Source organism: Zychaea mexicana (assembly GCF_025766255.1).
Source record: "Zychaea mexicana strain RSA 1403 chromosome Unknown BDB00scaffold_4, whole genome shotgun sequence".
NCBI lineage: Eukaryota > Fungi > Mucoromycota > Mucoromycetes > Mucorales > Lichtheimiaceae > Zychaea > Zychaea mexicana.
The window spans coordinates 583,794-597,496 of NW_026516667.1; the positions used below are offsets into that span (position 1 = coordinate 583,794).

The 13,703-nt window shown below is 41.6% G+C and overlaps 3 protein-coding genes across 3 annotated transcripts; 1 reads left to right on the top strand and 2 right to left on the bottom strand.

Moving 5' to 3' along the window:
• Positions 1-1,207: 1,207 nt before the first annotated feature.
• BDB00DRAFT_935436 (uncharacterized protein) lies at positions 1,208-3,421 on the bottom strand. The gene is made up of 2 exons (XM_053129189.1): positions 2,671-3,421; positions 1,208-2,525 (listed from the first exon to the last, which is right to left on the bottom strand). Exons 1-2 carry the CDS (start codon positions 3,048-3,050, stop codon positions 1,550-1,552), a joined length of 1,356 nt encoding a protein of 451 aa, XP_052984989.1. The 5' UTR covers positions 3,051-3,421; the 3' UTR covers positions 1,208-1,549.
• A 1,477-nt stretch (positions 3,422-4,898) lies between these two features.
• Positions 4,899-7,258, bottom strand: BDB00DRAFT_754590 (acyltransferase ChoActase/COT/CPT; the record flags this gene model as incomplete). The annotated part of the gene is made up of 5 exons (XM_053118773.1): positions 4,899-5,369; positions 5,466-6,246; positions 6,356-6,586; positions 6,693-6,885; positions 7,012-7,258. The coding sequence occupies 5 exons, from the start codon at positions 7,256-7,258 to the stop codon at positions 4,899-4,901; spliced, it is 1,923 nt and encodes a 640-aa protein (XP_052984990.1).
• Positions 7,259-11,771: 4,513 nt separating this feature from the next.
• BDB00DRAFT_783836 (HAD-like domain-containing protein) lies at positions 11,772-13,377 on the top strand (the record flags this gene model as incomplete). Its single annotated transcript, XM_053120415.1, has 4 exons — positions 11,772-12,527; positions 12,639-12,896; positions 12,973-13,191; positions 13,282-13,377. 4 exons carry the CDS (start codon positions 11,772-11,774, stop codon positions 13,375-13,377), a joined length of 1,329 nt encoding a protein of 442 aa, XP_052984991.1.
• Positions 13,378-13,703: the final 326 nt, after the last annotated feature.

Consider the following 13,703-nt stretch of genomic DNA (forward strand, 5'->3'; position numbering starts at 1 on the left):
TATGAATATACCACAAGAGTGCATATGTTGGACATGATGTGGGTTCAAGCATTCTAAAAAGCAGGGAGACACATATAGCTGCCGCCTTCATTTAAATGGCAGGAACCAAAAGAAGAGCTGAAGTTGGTAAAGCCAACTACGAACAAGGAAAAAGATTGAGACTTGAACGCGAACAACAAGAGATCGAAGTTCAAGACATTCAACAAGAGGAAGAATCCCCTCTTATTGATCACCTGACGCGGGGTTTAAAGTCGATTTGATTTTTGCAAAAAATGGCCCCTTTAGCTGACGCCCACTTTACTGTTTTGATACATGCATTTGACCTTGCATAAGGAATACGCCATAATATTGATGCATGCATTTGATCGGTCAGCCAGATACTTTGTCCGAAATTTAATAAGGTCCCCACAAAATATTGTTACGGTGAATTTGGGGTATTCCAGGTAGTTGCGTAACGGTTTATGTGTATGTTTAGTAGTGAGCACCAGTAATAATATCGTTTATTACAGACGGGTTGTTAAGTGATATGAGTGTAAAGTAAGGTAAAAATGTGTATGGGTTATGTTTAAGGTTGTAAACAGTAAGGAGCTGATGTCTTAATTAAGCTCAGTGAGTAGAAATGAGGATCAGGGATGTTACGTCTGTCCAAAATGAATGAGGAATAAGGATCAGGAATGTTACGTCTGTCCAAGTAAATGAGAAATAAGAGCAGGCATGTTACGTCTGGTCTTAATAGAAGAGTTTATTTAGCTTCATTTATGAGCAATAAACAATATGTAAGATAAAACAAGCCGTGTTTAGGTCTTGAGTGATTGAAAACAACACTTGAAAAGTTAAGTCAAAAGTGGGAGGTAGAAATTCAATGTCTTTATTCAAATAAAATGAGGGGGTATTTATATCTTTCAAAATAATTCAATACATCTATAATAATTGAACATCAAAGATGATGCTCGAAGGTTGTGGAAAGTACTCGCATCCAATGGTTATGGATGTGGAATCAATTGGAAAGTCTAGGAATAATGCTATTATTAGCTATTCCTTGGCAATTTGGAAGGTGCCAGAAGTTTGTAGAGTTGTTGCTGCGTAGTTATTGGATCGCTGTGTCCTTGACTTTATGGAAAGTGCAAGAATGTTGTAGTAATTGCGAGGCTGCTGTAGTAGAGCTCTTGTTGTTGTGTGATGTGATGTGCTTGATGTTTGTTATGCAGCTCTTTCTTGTATTCAGATTTTATTGGAGGGATAGTTCTCGGGGTATCAATATTATAAAGGTGACTGACTACCATGTCCTCAAGGGAGATGTCTATGCAAATCCAGTCTTTCTTTATGGTTTTGGCAATGCTTATATGCAATTTCTTTTCGATGATTAAATGAAGATCGATGATCATCGGTAATGTTGGTATCATAGCGCAGCAGTGATTTTGCAGCACTTTGCATGATGATATACTGTTCAAACAAAAATAGGGCCTATAAAGCCTAGTGCTTTTATTTTTTAGTGTACAAACATAAAGTTTCAAATGTCGTTAATAGTGGTGTATGCTAATAAGTAGCTTTAATCTGTACAAGCGTTGCTATCAAGGTGAATTTGAGATGGGGCGATGGTTTCTATAGTATGAAGTGCATCCAACAAGGAGATATCATGCGATATTCCACTTGCTGTGTCTGCATAGAGCGGCTCATTGAGGTCTGCGAATGGTGTCGGATTGTAGGATGACTGATGGTCAAGCTGATACAGATCCTTCAAATGATGTTCTTCGACAAGCTGTTGTTGATGATCGTGTTGTTGTTCGGGCTGGCTGTAGTGCGAGAAAGCGGATTTGACAATGTCGTCCCAACGAGGAACAGTGGCTTCCACGTCGAATCCAGAAGACGTAGGCTCATAGATGGGTGATAGTTCGACAGTGGATGGTGTAGTGATAAGTGACGATGGCGGAGTGTTGTTGTTGTTGTAGCTGCTGCTGACCCACGAGATTTCCGATTGCTGGTGCTGCATGGGTGGAGTAAAGGTAGCATTAACAGGAGCGGCCCAAAACGCGGATCCGGTGGCGGTAATGCGATATGCTGCAGTATAGGCGTGATAGCTGTCGTTGCTAAAGCTGCTTTCATGGCTCGGATCATAGAGAATATCTTGGGTCAGGTTGCTGTTGTGCTCATAAGATGTCGTAGGAATCATTGCTGCCGAATGATCCGCGAGTGCCGGAAGGACGACCTCACCAGTAGGCCTGAACCATGGGAACTCAGAAGGATAAGAGAGCTGGTTTACTGGAGAGGTGTTATAATAGCAGGCGTTTTGCTGCTGCGCTCCTTGTTGTAGGTCGCTCGTCGTCATGGCCAACCCTGTTGCTGTCACGGCAACTTCATTTACTGGCGATGGCAACGGTTCCATTTTGACGGTTTTGCAGTCAACGGCGACGGAATTCTCTTTCTTTTCGCTGTTGCCGGTTCTACAAAACTTGTTGGTTCTGCTGCTGATATCGGTGGCAGGACGCTGACGCTTTTTCTTTGGCGCGTACTTATAGCCGGGATACCTAATGTTTCAAAATGGCATAAGAAGAATATCAAAGATACGAAGCCTTTTTTCCCAATGCTATCAAGTTCCTCTAGCACCACCACTGCCTTTCCCTCCACCCACCGCACTTCTCTTGATCAACACAGATCAACAAGATGACATACTTTTCTTTATGAATTCGCTTGTCCTGCTCAGCAAGATCACGATACTTTTGCTTTTCGACTTCCGGCTCTTCGCTCCACCACTTGGCCACGACCTTCGAAATTTCACGGTGGTTTGTACCCGGGCATATCGCTGCAATTTGCTTCTGCTTCTCGAGACGATAGGCCAAAAAACAGTTCATGGGACGAGGGACACGAGTAGGATCGCGTTTGCGGATACGGGGACGCCGGCGTCGTTGCGAGGGGGACACAGTCAATGCCAGCTGGACCATGTCCTCGATTTGGGTTTGGCTGAATCCTAACATGGTCATCTTGTTGATATCAATATAGGAAGATGCAGATCCAGCTGCACCATTGGTAGTACCACGTTGATCGGCTTTCATAGTAGTATCAGTAATTATATTAAAATAGAGAGTGGCGGTTGTATAAGGGATGTCAAAGAGACGGTAATAAAAATGAACGAGTGAGTGGGCTTAGGAAAGATGAAAGGAGTGTGGTTGAGGTGACGGTGCTGATTGATAACGATTAAGTGAACTTAGGATGCGAATGATAGTAGCTTAAAGTAAATTGATAAGAAAGAAAAAAGGCAGCTATTCAATGGTGGGGTTTTTAAAGCAAAAGGTCTATTCCCGCAAAAAGAGTATTGAATGGTCAAATATGGGTGTATGTTTATAGTTATTGACTAGTGTTTTGTGTGCATGCGTAAGCGTACGTGCACGGATGTGTCTACCGACTCAGGTGAACAATAGCAAAGCATAAAGCGGGTTGTGTCAAATCAGTTACTTGCTTGTCAAGACTGCCTTTATTTGAAAAAAATAAGGTTTGGGACCCAGCAAAGATCCTCTTCCGAAACTTCAATGGATCCTTTCCTCCACACACACTTCTTGTACATACATGGTGTAACTTTTTATCACGAAAAGAAAGTCCATTCATTTTGGGGTAACGGTCAAGACCGAAGGAACCCGAGTTTTTTTCTTTAAACAAAGAGGACAATGCTTTCTTTTATTAATCATAACAATAATAGGCTCAAAAAAAAGGTTTCACACCAGTAATAATGGCAAGAGGCAAGTACCACGCAGATGATAATTTTTAGTGCAATGCATGTAAAAAAAAGGACAATGAGTAAATAGAATTTCTTATGAATAGCAACAAGCTCTTATGGTAATTTATGGCAATAAGATGACGATGAGTATGGTATTTCCTTCTCCTCCACCTACGAACACTCCTCTTTGTAAACATACGCTCGCACAGACAGTGAAGAAATCATGTAACTAGTCAACATGTCACCTAACAACTTTTTGAACTTTGAATGTTTGAAAAAAATCCTAGCAAGAGGGCTGACGCAAAGTAATGTAGGCTGTGCATGATAAAGGTGGCGTCATTTCATATAAGTATGGTGCAGTAGTCGGCCACTCTGTACCGAAAATAATTTACGAATTCCACCTCATACAATATTAGATATGGAGTCAGTGCAGCATTGATTGACATTCAACCAAAGACCGAATCAAGACCTTACAAAAGGACGATATGGAGAGCTTGAATCTAAGACCTTGTTGCAGCTGCAGAAAATGCCATTAAATAAGCCAGGTTTGACGGGGTTGGAGTACATGGCGCCTTTATATGTAATCATGAAACTTATGCAACGAATGTCCCGCCTAGTACAGATGATAATCATCGAACAGAACTTGGATATACGGTAGCGGTGAGCGCTGAATTTGTTGGACTTAAGCACTTGGATATTCGCTTATCTTTATATGGAGTTGTATGGCCGGATTAAAGAGTCAAGGAATCCTGGAACATCGTTGTTTTTGGTGCAGAGGATTCATTGCGAACTCGGAACTGGTCGAGTGACTTAGACCATAGGTGATCTTTGAAGAGGTATCAAAAGGCAATTTCTCACTTGTGCGGCCCGACGAAATAGAATATAGCTTGTCCATTGTTAGAAGCTCGCATGGTTTTTATCTATAGCTGTTTGAAGATCAGAGATTGAGTACTAGCTATGCAACGTTTTTCATGTTTACATTTAATCCGACTTATCAAATTTCTCAAGGGTTCCATCCATCAGAATAACAGCCATACATCATCCCACATATTATACAAAATACCCCCAATCGTACTCAGAATAAAGCCACCACTTCTGGGTAAGAGTAAGAACCTTTTCATAGACGTCATTAGGTAGAATATGCAATTATGTAAAAAATTTCGAAGTATACAATCTATTATCCACCATGCTAGATCTTTGCCTGTTGCTGCTCGGCCTGTCCACCAACTTGTTCACACACATCCTTCATATCTAGCAAGACCTTTCGAAGCGTATCTGAGAACTCTTGTGCTGTAACAGTTTCCGGTACGCGTTTACACTCGATGCCAAACTTGACAAGCATTGGGGCTGCCATATAGTTTACACCGTAACCTGTTGGTGTAGCAGCACCAAAACCAGTACCCATCAATCGAATACCAGCTTGCAGTCCAGATGTGCTGAGTGTCCATGTCATGGATTCTTGAAAGATAGGATCCTTGAACATGGCGTGCATAGGGGCAGTTTCGAGTTTTCCGGTCGTAGTTGAGCGTATTTGGTGGTCTGCGTTCAATAGACGTAGAACCATCAAGTGGCGGTCGCATGCTTTGCCCTCACTGGCAATTTGTGTGTATTTACGATGGGCTGAGGTTGCCTTAACTAGTAATTCGTACTTGGCCTTGATCTGTGCAAGAATTTTGGCATATTTGGTTGGTAAGACCCTTCTTCCAGTATCTCGTCTCTCCTCCACTTTTTTGACATAAAAAATTAATAAACTTACATCCACAGCATCGTTGCACCATCCCTCCACGAATGCCTTGCTTTCAACGCTGCATGTTCTGATAGTATCCGTCCGTCCACGCAAATACTTGCGAGTCGATCCCGTCTCGTATGTAGGCACGACTTTTTTATGTAGACGATAGTAGGCGAGCTGTAGCACCATTTGATAAAAAGCGTCTGGCGGAACTTTGCCGACCTTCTTTACCCAGTCCGTTCCGTAATCGTCAAAGTAACAAGTGCACGAATCCGAAAATGCTGCTGTGGCATCAGCTGATGCTTGAGCATCTCTAAGGCACTGATCAATGAACGCATCCGTACGCCATGTTAAGTGTTGCACTCGAATGTTGTTGAAGGCTGGTTTAATTATGCTGGCGTCAAAGGGTGCGGTGCAATGTACGTCGAGCATATGGTCCCACAAATAACTGACGAGCAAAGCGTCGCAGGGCGAGTGTTCACCAGTCAAATAGCATTTACCATTACTTTCAAAGACGAATGTGAGCGATTTATCGTACCATCGATTATGGCCATTGCCCAAGCCTTGATGGCCGCAGAATGCAGTTCGAGTCCAAGAAGCAGTGTCTGCGCCAAAGCTGTGGTCATCAAGTGCGATGGCAAAAAGACTGGTTTCGATGATATCGGCAGTTGCTTTATTTTGTGGATCAAGGGCCAGAAGGTGATTGCGTGCAACGGCCCAGTTGTCTCTGTCCCATGCGGTCATCACGCCGATAGGGCTTTGTGGTTGTTGGAGTTGGAGGGAATGCGAGACAATAGCCAAGAGATGTCTAATTTAAGGATCGATGGTTCGTGAGCGAGGGGGTTGTTGAGTATCAGTCGTCAACATTAATGCAAACCGAAATCCGTGAAACGCATAACTTATGTCTCTTTTCTTACTGTTCGATCTCTTCAGCTGTTAAACGCTGCCAGCTCTGGCCTTGCTGTTTGTATATTGGTACTCTGTAGACTTGATCGCGAGCAAGGACAACAATATGGCGACATGTAGAAATGTCTTGTTGGATTAAAGTGTCACAATGATAGAAAGGAACACGTGTGATGGTGAATATACGACTATGTTGCCACATGCATTGTGCTTGTCCCTTGATCATATCCACTGGAATCGCCTCCCTACAATGTATCGTCATCCATCAATAAATTTACTGAATGGCCTCACGGACATAACCAATCCTGCTATTCATTCCCATCGCACGCGTTTTTTCTCTTAAATACTTACGCTTCCAATAATTCCTTGTATTCAACACCTCTGTATATCATGTGTGCTGCTCGGTGCACCTGAAAATGTGTAAATTGTCCAAAAGGTCGTACACCATTATTGGCCAATAGTTCTTCGGGATGTTTTGCATCGTCTCGACCCAACATGTACCAATTACTGTTAACCATCAGTGGATCCCGCCATTCGAGATATGCTAACATGAGCATATATAGCGATAAGATCCACGGAGTGAGTTAGTAAAATGGTTGCTTTACATACTGCCAGATTGCATCATATCGCATGTTCATGTGACATCAGAATTGTCACCTTTTAATCTAACCTTTCCGTAACCAGAAATTATCCTCAAGCCAGTTGTTTGGCGATGCAAGGTCAATATCAATGAGTCGCTGCTGCAATGAACGCGACAACTCGCTTGCTAAAAAATCTGATACATGTTTTTCAGACTGTGCTAATTGTTCTGGTGTCAATAGTGGCTTCAACGACTGCAAATAAAGGGCACATGATTCCTTTAGTGAAGGAACAGGCAATCGAGGTAGTGTATGCTGGAGTGAATACGTTCGAGTCATCTTCGCTGATGCCGTTGTTGTCGTAAATAGAATTTAGGGGAGGAGATAAGAGAGAAACCGGGCGTGGGGAATTAAAAAGAGAAAAGCAAAAGAGAAAAAGAGGATCCACGAGTTAATGAATAGTAGGATGACTTTTTATATCCCTTTGAATTCTCAAGCAGGCCACTTGGCCCTGGAAAATCATGATGCATGTGATTCTCGCATGGCGTAATCTTGTAAGCTTGTGCATCCAGCATACGTCAAACGTGCACACAAGGACAAACTAAAATTGTGGAGAAGATTCGCTTATGCAAAAAGTTTCCCACAGCACTCTGGAAGATTTACTGAATTTATAATACTTTGCCTTCTCCACTTTGCGCGTTTGCTTTGCACGAAATCAAGCTAGTTTGTAAAGATCCCAAAGCATTTTTCTTTTTGAGTTGTATGTAAAATGCAGTTCACATGAAACGACCCTCTATATCATACTGCTATGTCTTGCTGTTAACGACTTTTACGGCAATATCTTTTCCGAGCGCTAAATTGTTTTTGCTCTTCTGTAACCGTGGTATCACTGTTGCCATACTACAAAAGTAGAATACAATTATGCAGTTTGATGGAAGTTAATCAGTCTCGCTGCGCAGGAGGGTTGAGCATTCCGCTTGCTCATATAAAACGAACGAGCGGAATATAACCTGGGAAATTCGGACGGGCCATTCTTTAGACATAACCTTAATCTCGTAAGTGTTGCTGCTACTGTAAAAACTGAAAGTTAGTGAAGCTCTTTTGCTACTACAAGATCATTAGTGAATGAATTGCATGCTGACCTTTTGACATATGATCAGCGCCATCCTCAGTGTTTTCTTTTCACATGTCAATTAGGTCACCTTCAACAATCCCCCACTACATCCTTTTTTGGTAACACCTATTATATGTGGCACCAACGAAGCATGCTTCACATACACATTTATGCTGCTGTTCCTGCATTTTTAGTGGACCAACAAAAGAGTATATAAAGCGATTGTTACTCTTAATGAAAAAGAAGAACTTTTAATGCTCACAAGTCTTGATTACTATGATCTCAGCCTTATTATAAAGCGTTTAGTAGCTTGGTTAAATGATCATACGAGTGATAGAGCTCGTGATTTTCTTTTTCCTTAGACCCTACTCGCTCGTTAGGACTTTGCAGCGGCATAACTCGAACCACCAAACACGTCGGACATTGCTTTAAGACATAGCAGTGATATTAACAACTTCAGAGCCAGTGATCAGTAATATGCAAAAAACAATTGGATAAGTAGAGTATAAAAGTAGATAATAAAGTTGATCAGTCATTTAAGATGTCTTGGCTAAATACGGAAAACAGTATAAAAAGAAAGAAAGGACAAATGTCAATCTTTCAGATCACAAGGTAAAGAAGAGAAAAGAGATAATAATGGTGCAAGTGGTGAAAATAAACATTTCGGTTCCAATCCAGTGCATGACTCCAATATTCAAATCAAGAGTTATTAAGTCCTCCTCCTCAAGATATTTCAAAAAGATTATAACTTAAAAGTCTTAGGGGCTACTGTGAATAAATAATAATGATATTGAGAGTAATCAATTTATGAAGAGAAAAAAGACACAAAAGATTATGGAAAAAAATTGATCTGATCAATAATAATTGTTGTTGTATAACGTTAAGACAGGCACAATGTTTAACTGTTTACCATCTATTCTCCATATCAAACTAGAACCTTTGCGATCTCGATGTATATTATCTTATTCATTGTTTATGTACCATTTACAAGACTGTTCGGAATGTGCAATATGTGCAATACTTTTGGTATAAGGCACTACTGTATTGAGAATAGAAATGAATTAAGTAAGTGGGCTATAATCACTTGGAAAAAGTATTGTTTCTTCTGCTTTTTATTTGAGGGATATCATCTCTTATGCGCCTCATTAACATCGTCGAACATCATTTGCTCTCAGTATTGAACTTTCACTATGTCGTCTGGATGGCTAATGAATTGGAATTATTCAAAGCTTCTTGAACGTTTTTCTGCTGATCATCATCATTATCATCGTCGTCATTATTGTCAGAAAAGTTGGTGTCAAATGTGTCGGTGCTGTTGTCGTGGTATGTGATGAATGCTTGATCAATCGTGGTCGTCGACTCCGAATGTTACATTCCGTATCATACTTCTCAATAGCTTCAATCGTCGCAGTTATTTACATAAAATCGAGGGTTAGTAGACGTTTTACGGATAGTACGACTTGCAGGACAGGAGCAGCGGAAGCATAGTGGTCGGTGGTAGATGAAATATACACTGTAGCTTTCTTGTATTCGACGAATTATTCAGATGGTAAGATACGCGTGGCAAACGGTGAGCGTTCGCCCTTTCCACTGGCACGTTACAGCTTCGGGTTGAGATGCAAGTACGTGTGAGCCAAGCCAGTTCGACCATAGCTCAAGCATATGCTGCTGCTTTCGCTTGCCTGTAGTAAAGCCATTTGTCGAGCGTTGGTCTAATATTTATCTCTATATTCTAACTATCCATTTGTTTCTTCAAAACAGCCTTTTAATAATTTTTCACTATGAAACCCCATTAATGTTATTACAGTTTAATTTTTATCATTAGAATTCAATTTCATTTGTTTTGTAACTTTTAGAAAGGTATGTAATGCATCTTCTAGGTACTCCATTCTCTGTGATGACAGCAATAGATTGAGGCAGTAAGATAACACTATGTATTGCGTATGTACTCACCAATAATTAAGTCCTGAAACATACAATCTACCCGAGACTAAATAAAACCAAGCAGAGAGAAAGGATGATCTGATCAAATATCTTGGTGATGATGTGTATACTTTACATAAATATATGATTATAGATCTGATAAAATGTGAGAAACGGAATGTATAATCGTGAGCCAGCAACAGCGACAACAAGCACCCTTACCGGTATCGAGTCGTGACGTTCATGCTGCTGTGTTGCTTCCCTGGTTAGGCTATTAGTTATCGGTACTGTACATGAAGCAAACAAGCACTTTCTTCTGACAGAACAACCCTACACACAAATGGTATACAGTAATTACTAGTCCGCACATCATTTGGTAGACATCATTTGAGCTTTTATCAGTGTTATATCTATAGGTGCGAATATATACGAATTTGTAGATAAGAAACAAGCACCAAGAAAACTATGTATACTAGTGCCTTCTTTTTTCTCCTGTTATATTTCGTCTTTTTCTCCCATACATATATTAGTTGGAGTGCCGTGGCTCGTCAGCATACGGTGATATTTCCAAGATTTGCACAACCGTTTATTGCTAACTTTGGAAAGCTGCTATGACAGACGACAGGACCAAGGATCATTCGCAAGTATATCGATTTTGCCTTGTTTGATCGTATAAATGACAGGCGCTTCTTCACTAATCTTGACGCTATGTAAGCTACCTATTTTCGGACTGAGTCTGTATCTTGGGCTAATGGAACGACAGTCGCTGCAGTTGGCCGATAGTGATCGTCATTTTTATAGCTACAAGTATGTGTGGGCTTAATAGAAGAAAGGTATGTTGCTGACAGGAAATTAAGTCAAAAGTGCAATATAAACTTTCACTTAGCCTGGTCGTCGCTCATATTAATAATGTACACTATGACGAGCGAACCAAGTTGTTCTGGATTCGTGGCAAGGTAAAGGGTAAGGAAAGCGGATAACAGGGAGACCTTCAACCTTTACAGAGAACGAGGTTGCAGTACCATGATGTATCACCCCGGGTATAACATGTGTATTTTAAACAACTTCAGTCGGGTTAGTTCTATCGTTTAGCTTTCTATTGAATAAGAATAGGCAATTGGTAACTCCTACTACAGCTGGTTCTCATTGTGGTGTCGCCGCATGTTCTATTAAAAGAATAGCGAGAGAACAAGACCAACAATCGTAGGACAAGCCTGAATGTCATCTAATTATCTTGTCTATGGTGGTATTGTGCCGCTGTGGTCAGTGTTTTTGTGTTAAAAGATATTTTATACGAAGGTGAAAGCGTCTAAACGGTACTGAGCAAAAACACCAAAGGAAAAAGGCTTGCTGAAATTCGTCACAAAGCCTGATAGTGAAATAGCGTCAGAAGAGCAGGGTCATATTAGGAACAAAGTAGAAAGGGGAGGTTTCACGTGAGCCAAAACAATCGCTCAAAATTACAAATACGGAAACTGGTCCTTTCAAGGTTTTTGTGATAGCCGAAAAAAGACGGATCATCTTACAAGGTATAGATCAACGGAAGAGGATCGTAAAGTTCTTTTGCAGGAATGCTTTTAAGCGTACCAAATAACCCTCGTGCTTTGTCGGATTGCTGTGGTGCTGAAAGAATTTTTTCGATTGTATTTTAGCTATGACTCAACTAAGAGATGCTGGGCGTGCATATAAATCAACAAATCTATTGGCTATCCATCTGATTTACTTTTTTTTATTGTTGACAAGCTTTTTGGGTCCTTCAACTCAATAAGAGCAGCGAACCTGTACACACAACCACGAGGAGCGAAATATATAAATATGTCGACTGCAGCAGTGACTTCACCACCACCGAAGGCCATGCTCAATCAAAAGGTCTTGGTGTCCATGGCAGGCCCACACGGCACTGACATTGTTGGTGCTGTGCTCGAATGCCTTGCCAAGCACCCTTGCGACATTAACGATTGCATGCTTTCGCGTCTCTACCACCATGTCACTTTTGGCGTTCTAATCACCTTACGGTCCGAAAGTAATGCCATTTTTACTGACCTGGCTGAAGCTGCTGCCAAGTGGGACGCTACATTGACCTACGATGTGCCTGATACCCAAGCAACTGAACCACCTGTCCGTCACAACCAACAAGCACACCGCATTGGCCCCAAGGGCGATATCCATATCCCACCCTCCCTTGAAGAAGCACCTTATTCAAACCGTATCAAGTATGCTGCTAGTATCTTGAATCAGAATGGTTTGCAGCCTTCCTTTTTGAACGACTGGACCCAGTTTTGTTTACGTTATCGTATCTCTGTCGAGAAATTGTCCCGTCTGAACAAGGGTGGCGACACGCTATCATGCGCAGATTTCCGCTTGAGTGTCCCCAGCTCGGCCGACATGAATCAGTTGCGAACTGACCTGTTTGAAATGTCGGCAAGCCATGGAACGGATATCGCCTTGCAACCCGATGATGTGTTCCGCAAAAACAAGCGTTTAGTTGTCTTTGATATGGATTCCACGTTGATTCGTCAAGAGGTTATCGATGAGATTGCTCGTCATGCTGGTGTGGTGGATCAAGTTGCAGTAAGTACATATCAAGTGGGAGGGAGGTGTGAATAAATGCACCAGTAGTTAGGTAGCAGGAATGGTACTTATGAATGTGCCTATCTATATGCGAATCGTCTTTTCCTATAGGCCATCACGGAAGCTGCAATGAATGGAGAAATTGATTTCAAGGAGTCGCTTCGTCGTCGTGTAGCCTTGTTGAATGGCACCAGTGTCGATGTGCTTGAAAAGGTCAAGGAAAGCTTGACGTTTACTGAGGGTGCCCATTTCTTGTGCCGCGCTTTGAAGAAACTCGGATTCAAGCTTGCTGTGATCAGCGGCGGTTTCATTCCACTTGCTCGTTATGTCAAAGCTGAGCTTGGTTTGGATTATGCATTTGCTAACCAGGTAAATTACAGCAGGCCCAAAAGAGGAAGGATCGGGGCTGATGCTTTTGATTTGTTACGATCAATTATACACATAGCTCAAGGTATCGGCCGACGGCAAGACGTTTACGGGTGAAACGGTGGGTCCTGTTGTGGATGGTATCCGTAAAGCTGAACTGTTGGATGTGATTGCTCAAGCTGAAGGCGTTACACCCAAACAAGTGATTGCTGTAGGTGATGGTGCCAATGATCTATGGATGCTGAATAAGGCGGGTCTGGGCATTGCTTTCAATGCCAAGCCCCGTGTACAGGAACAGGTAAAAAGGAAGCAGGAATCTTGCCGGGCGTGTTGTGCGTGGATATGAAAGGTCCAAGAAACTCTAATGCTAAGCAATTACCTTTCTTAGGCTCCCTCCCGTATCAACCAAAAGAGCTTGGTCTATGTGCTCACTTTGCTGGGTTTCTCTGATCAAGACTTGGAGCAGTTGAGCTCGGACTATTAGCTCCTTTTCTCGTCCTATCCCCAACGTAACGCATACATCTGGTCACCATTTAAACAGAAGAAAGGGACAGAACCAATGCATAACATTTGTATAGATAAATTTAAAAGAAAAGAAATCCTACTATAATATCATCATCGCCCTACTGTATAATAGAAACACGAGCACACCTGCAAAGGCAACCTTTCATTTAATGGCCCCCTTACATATTAGAATCCAAGAAAATGATTTTTTCCAGGTCGGTTAAAGTTTTCGCCTTTGTGGGAATACAAGGATTAAGATTGCATAAACTGTATGGGCTAAAGAAAGCCTATATATTCTGTACTAAT

Excerpts from the sequence above, each read along its gene's own strand:
- BDB00DRAFT_935436 (XM_053129189.1), bottom strand. The coding sequence starts at position 3,050 with ATGAAAGCCGATCAACGTGGTACTACCAATGGTGCAGCTGGATCTGCA. Across the intron at positions 2,526-2,670 it reads AAGCGAATTCATAAAGAAAA|GTATCCCGGCTATAAGTACG; the intron begins GTATGTCATCTT and ends TTGAAACATTAG.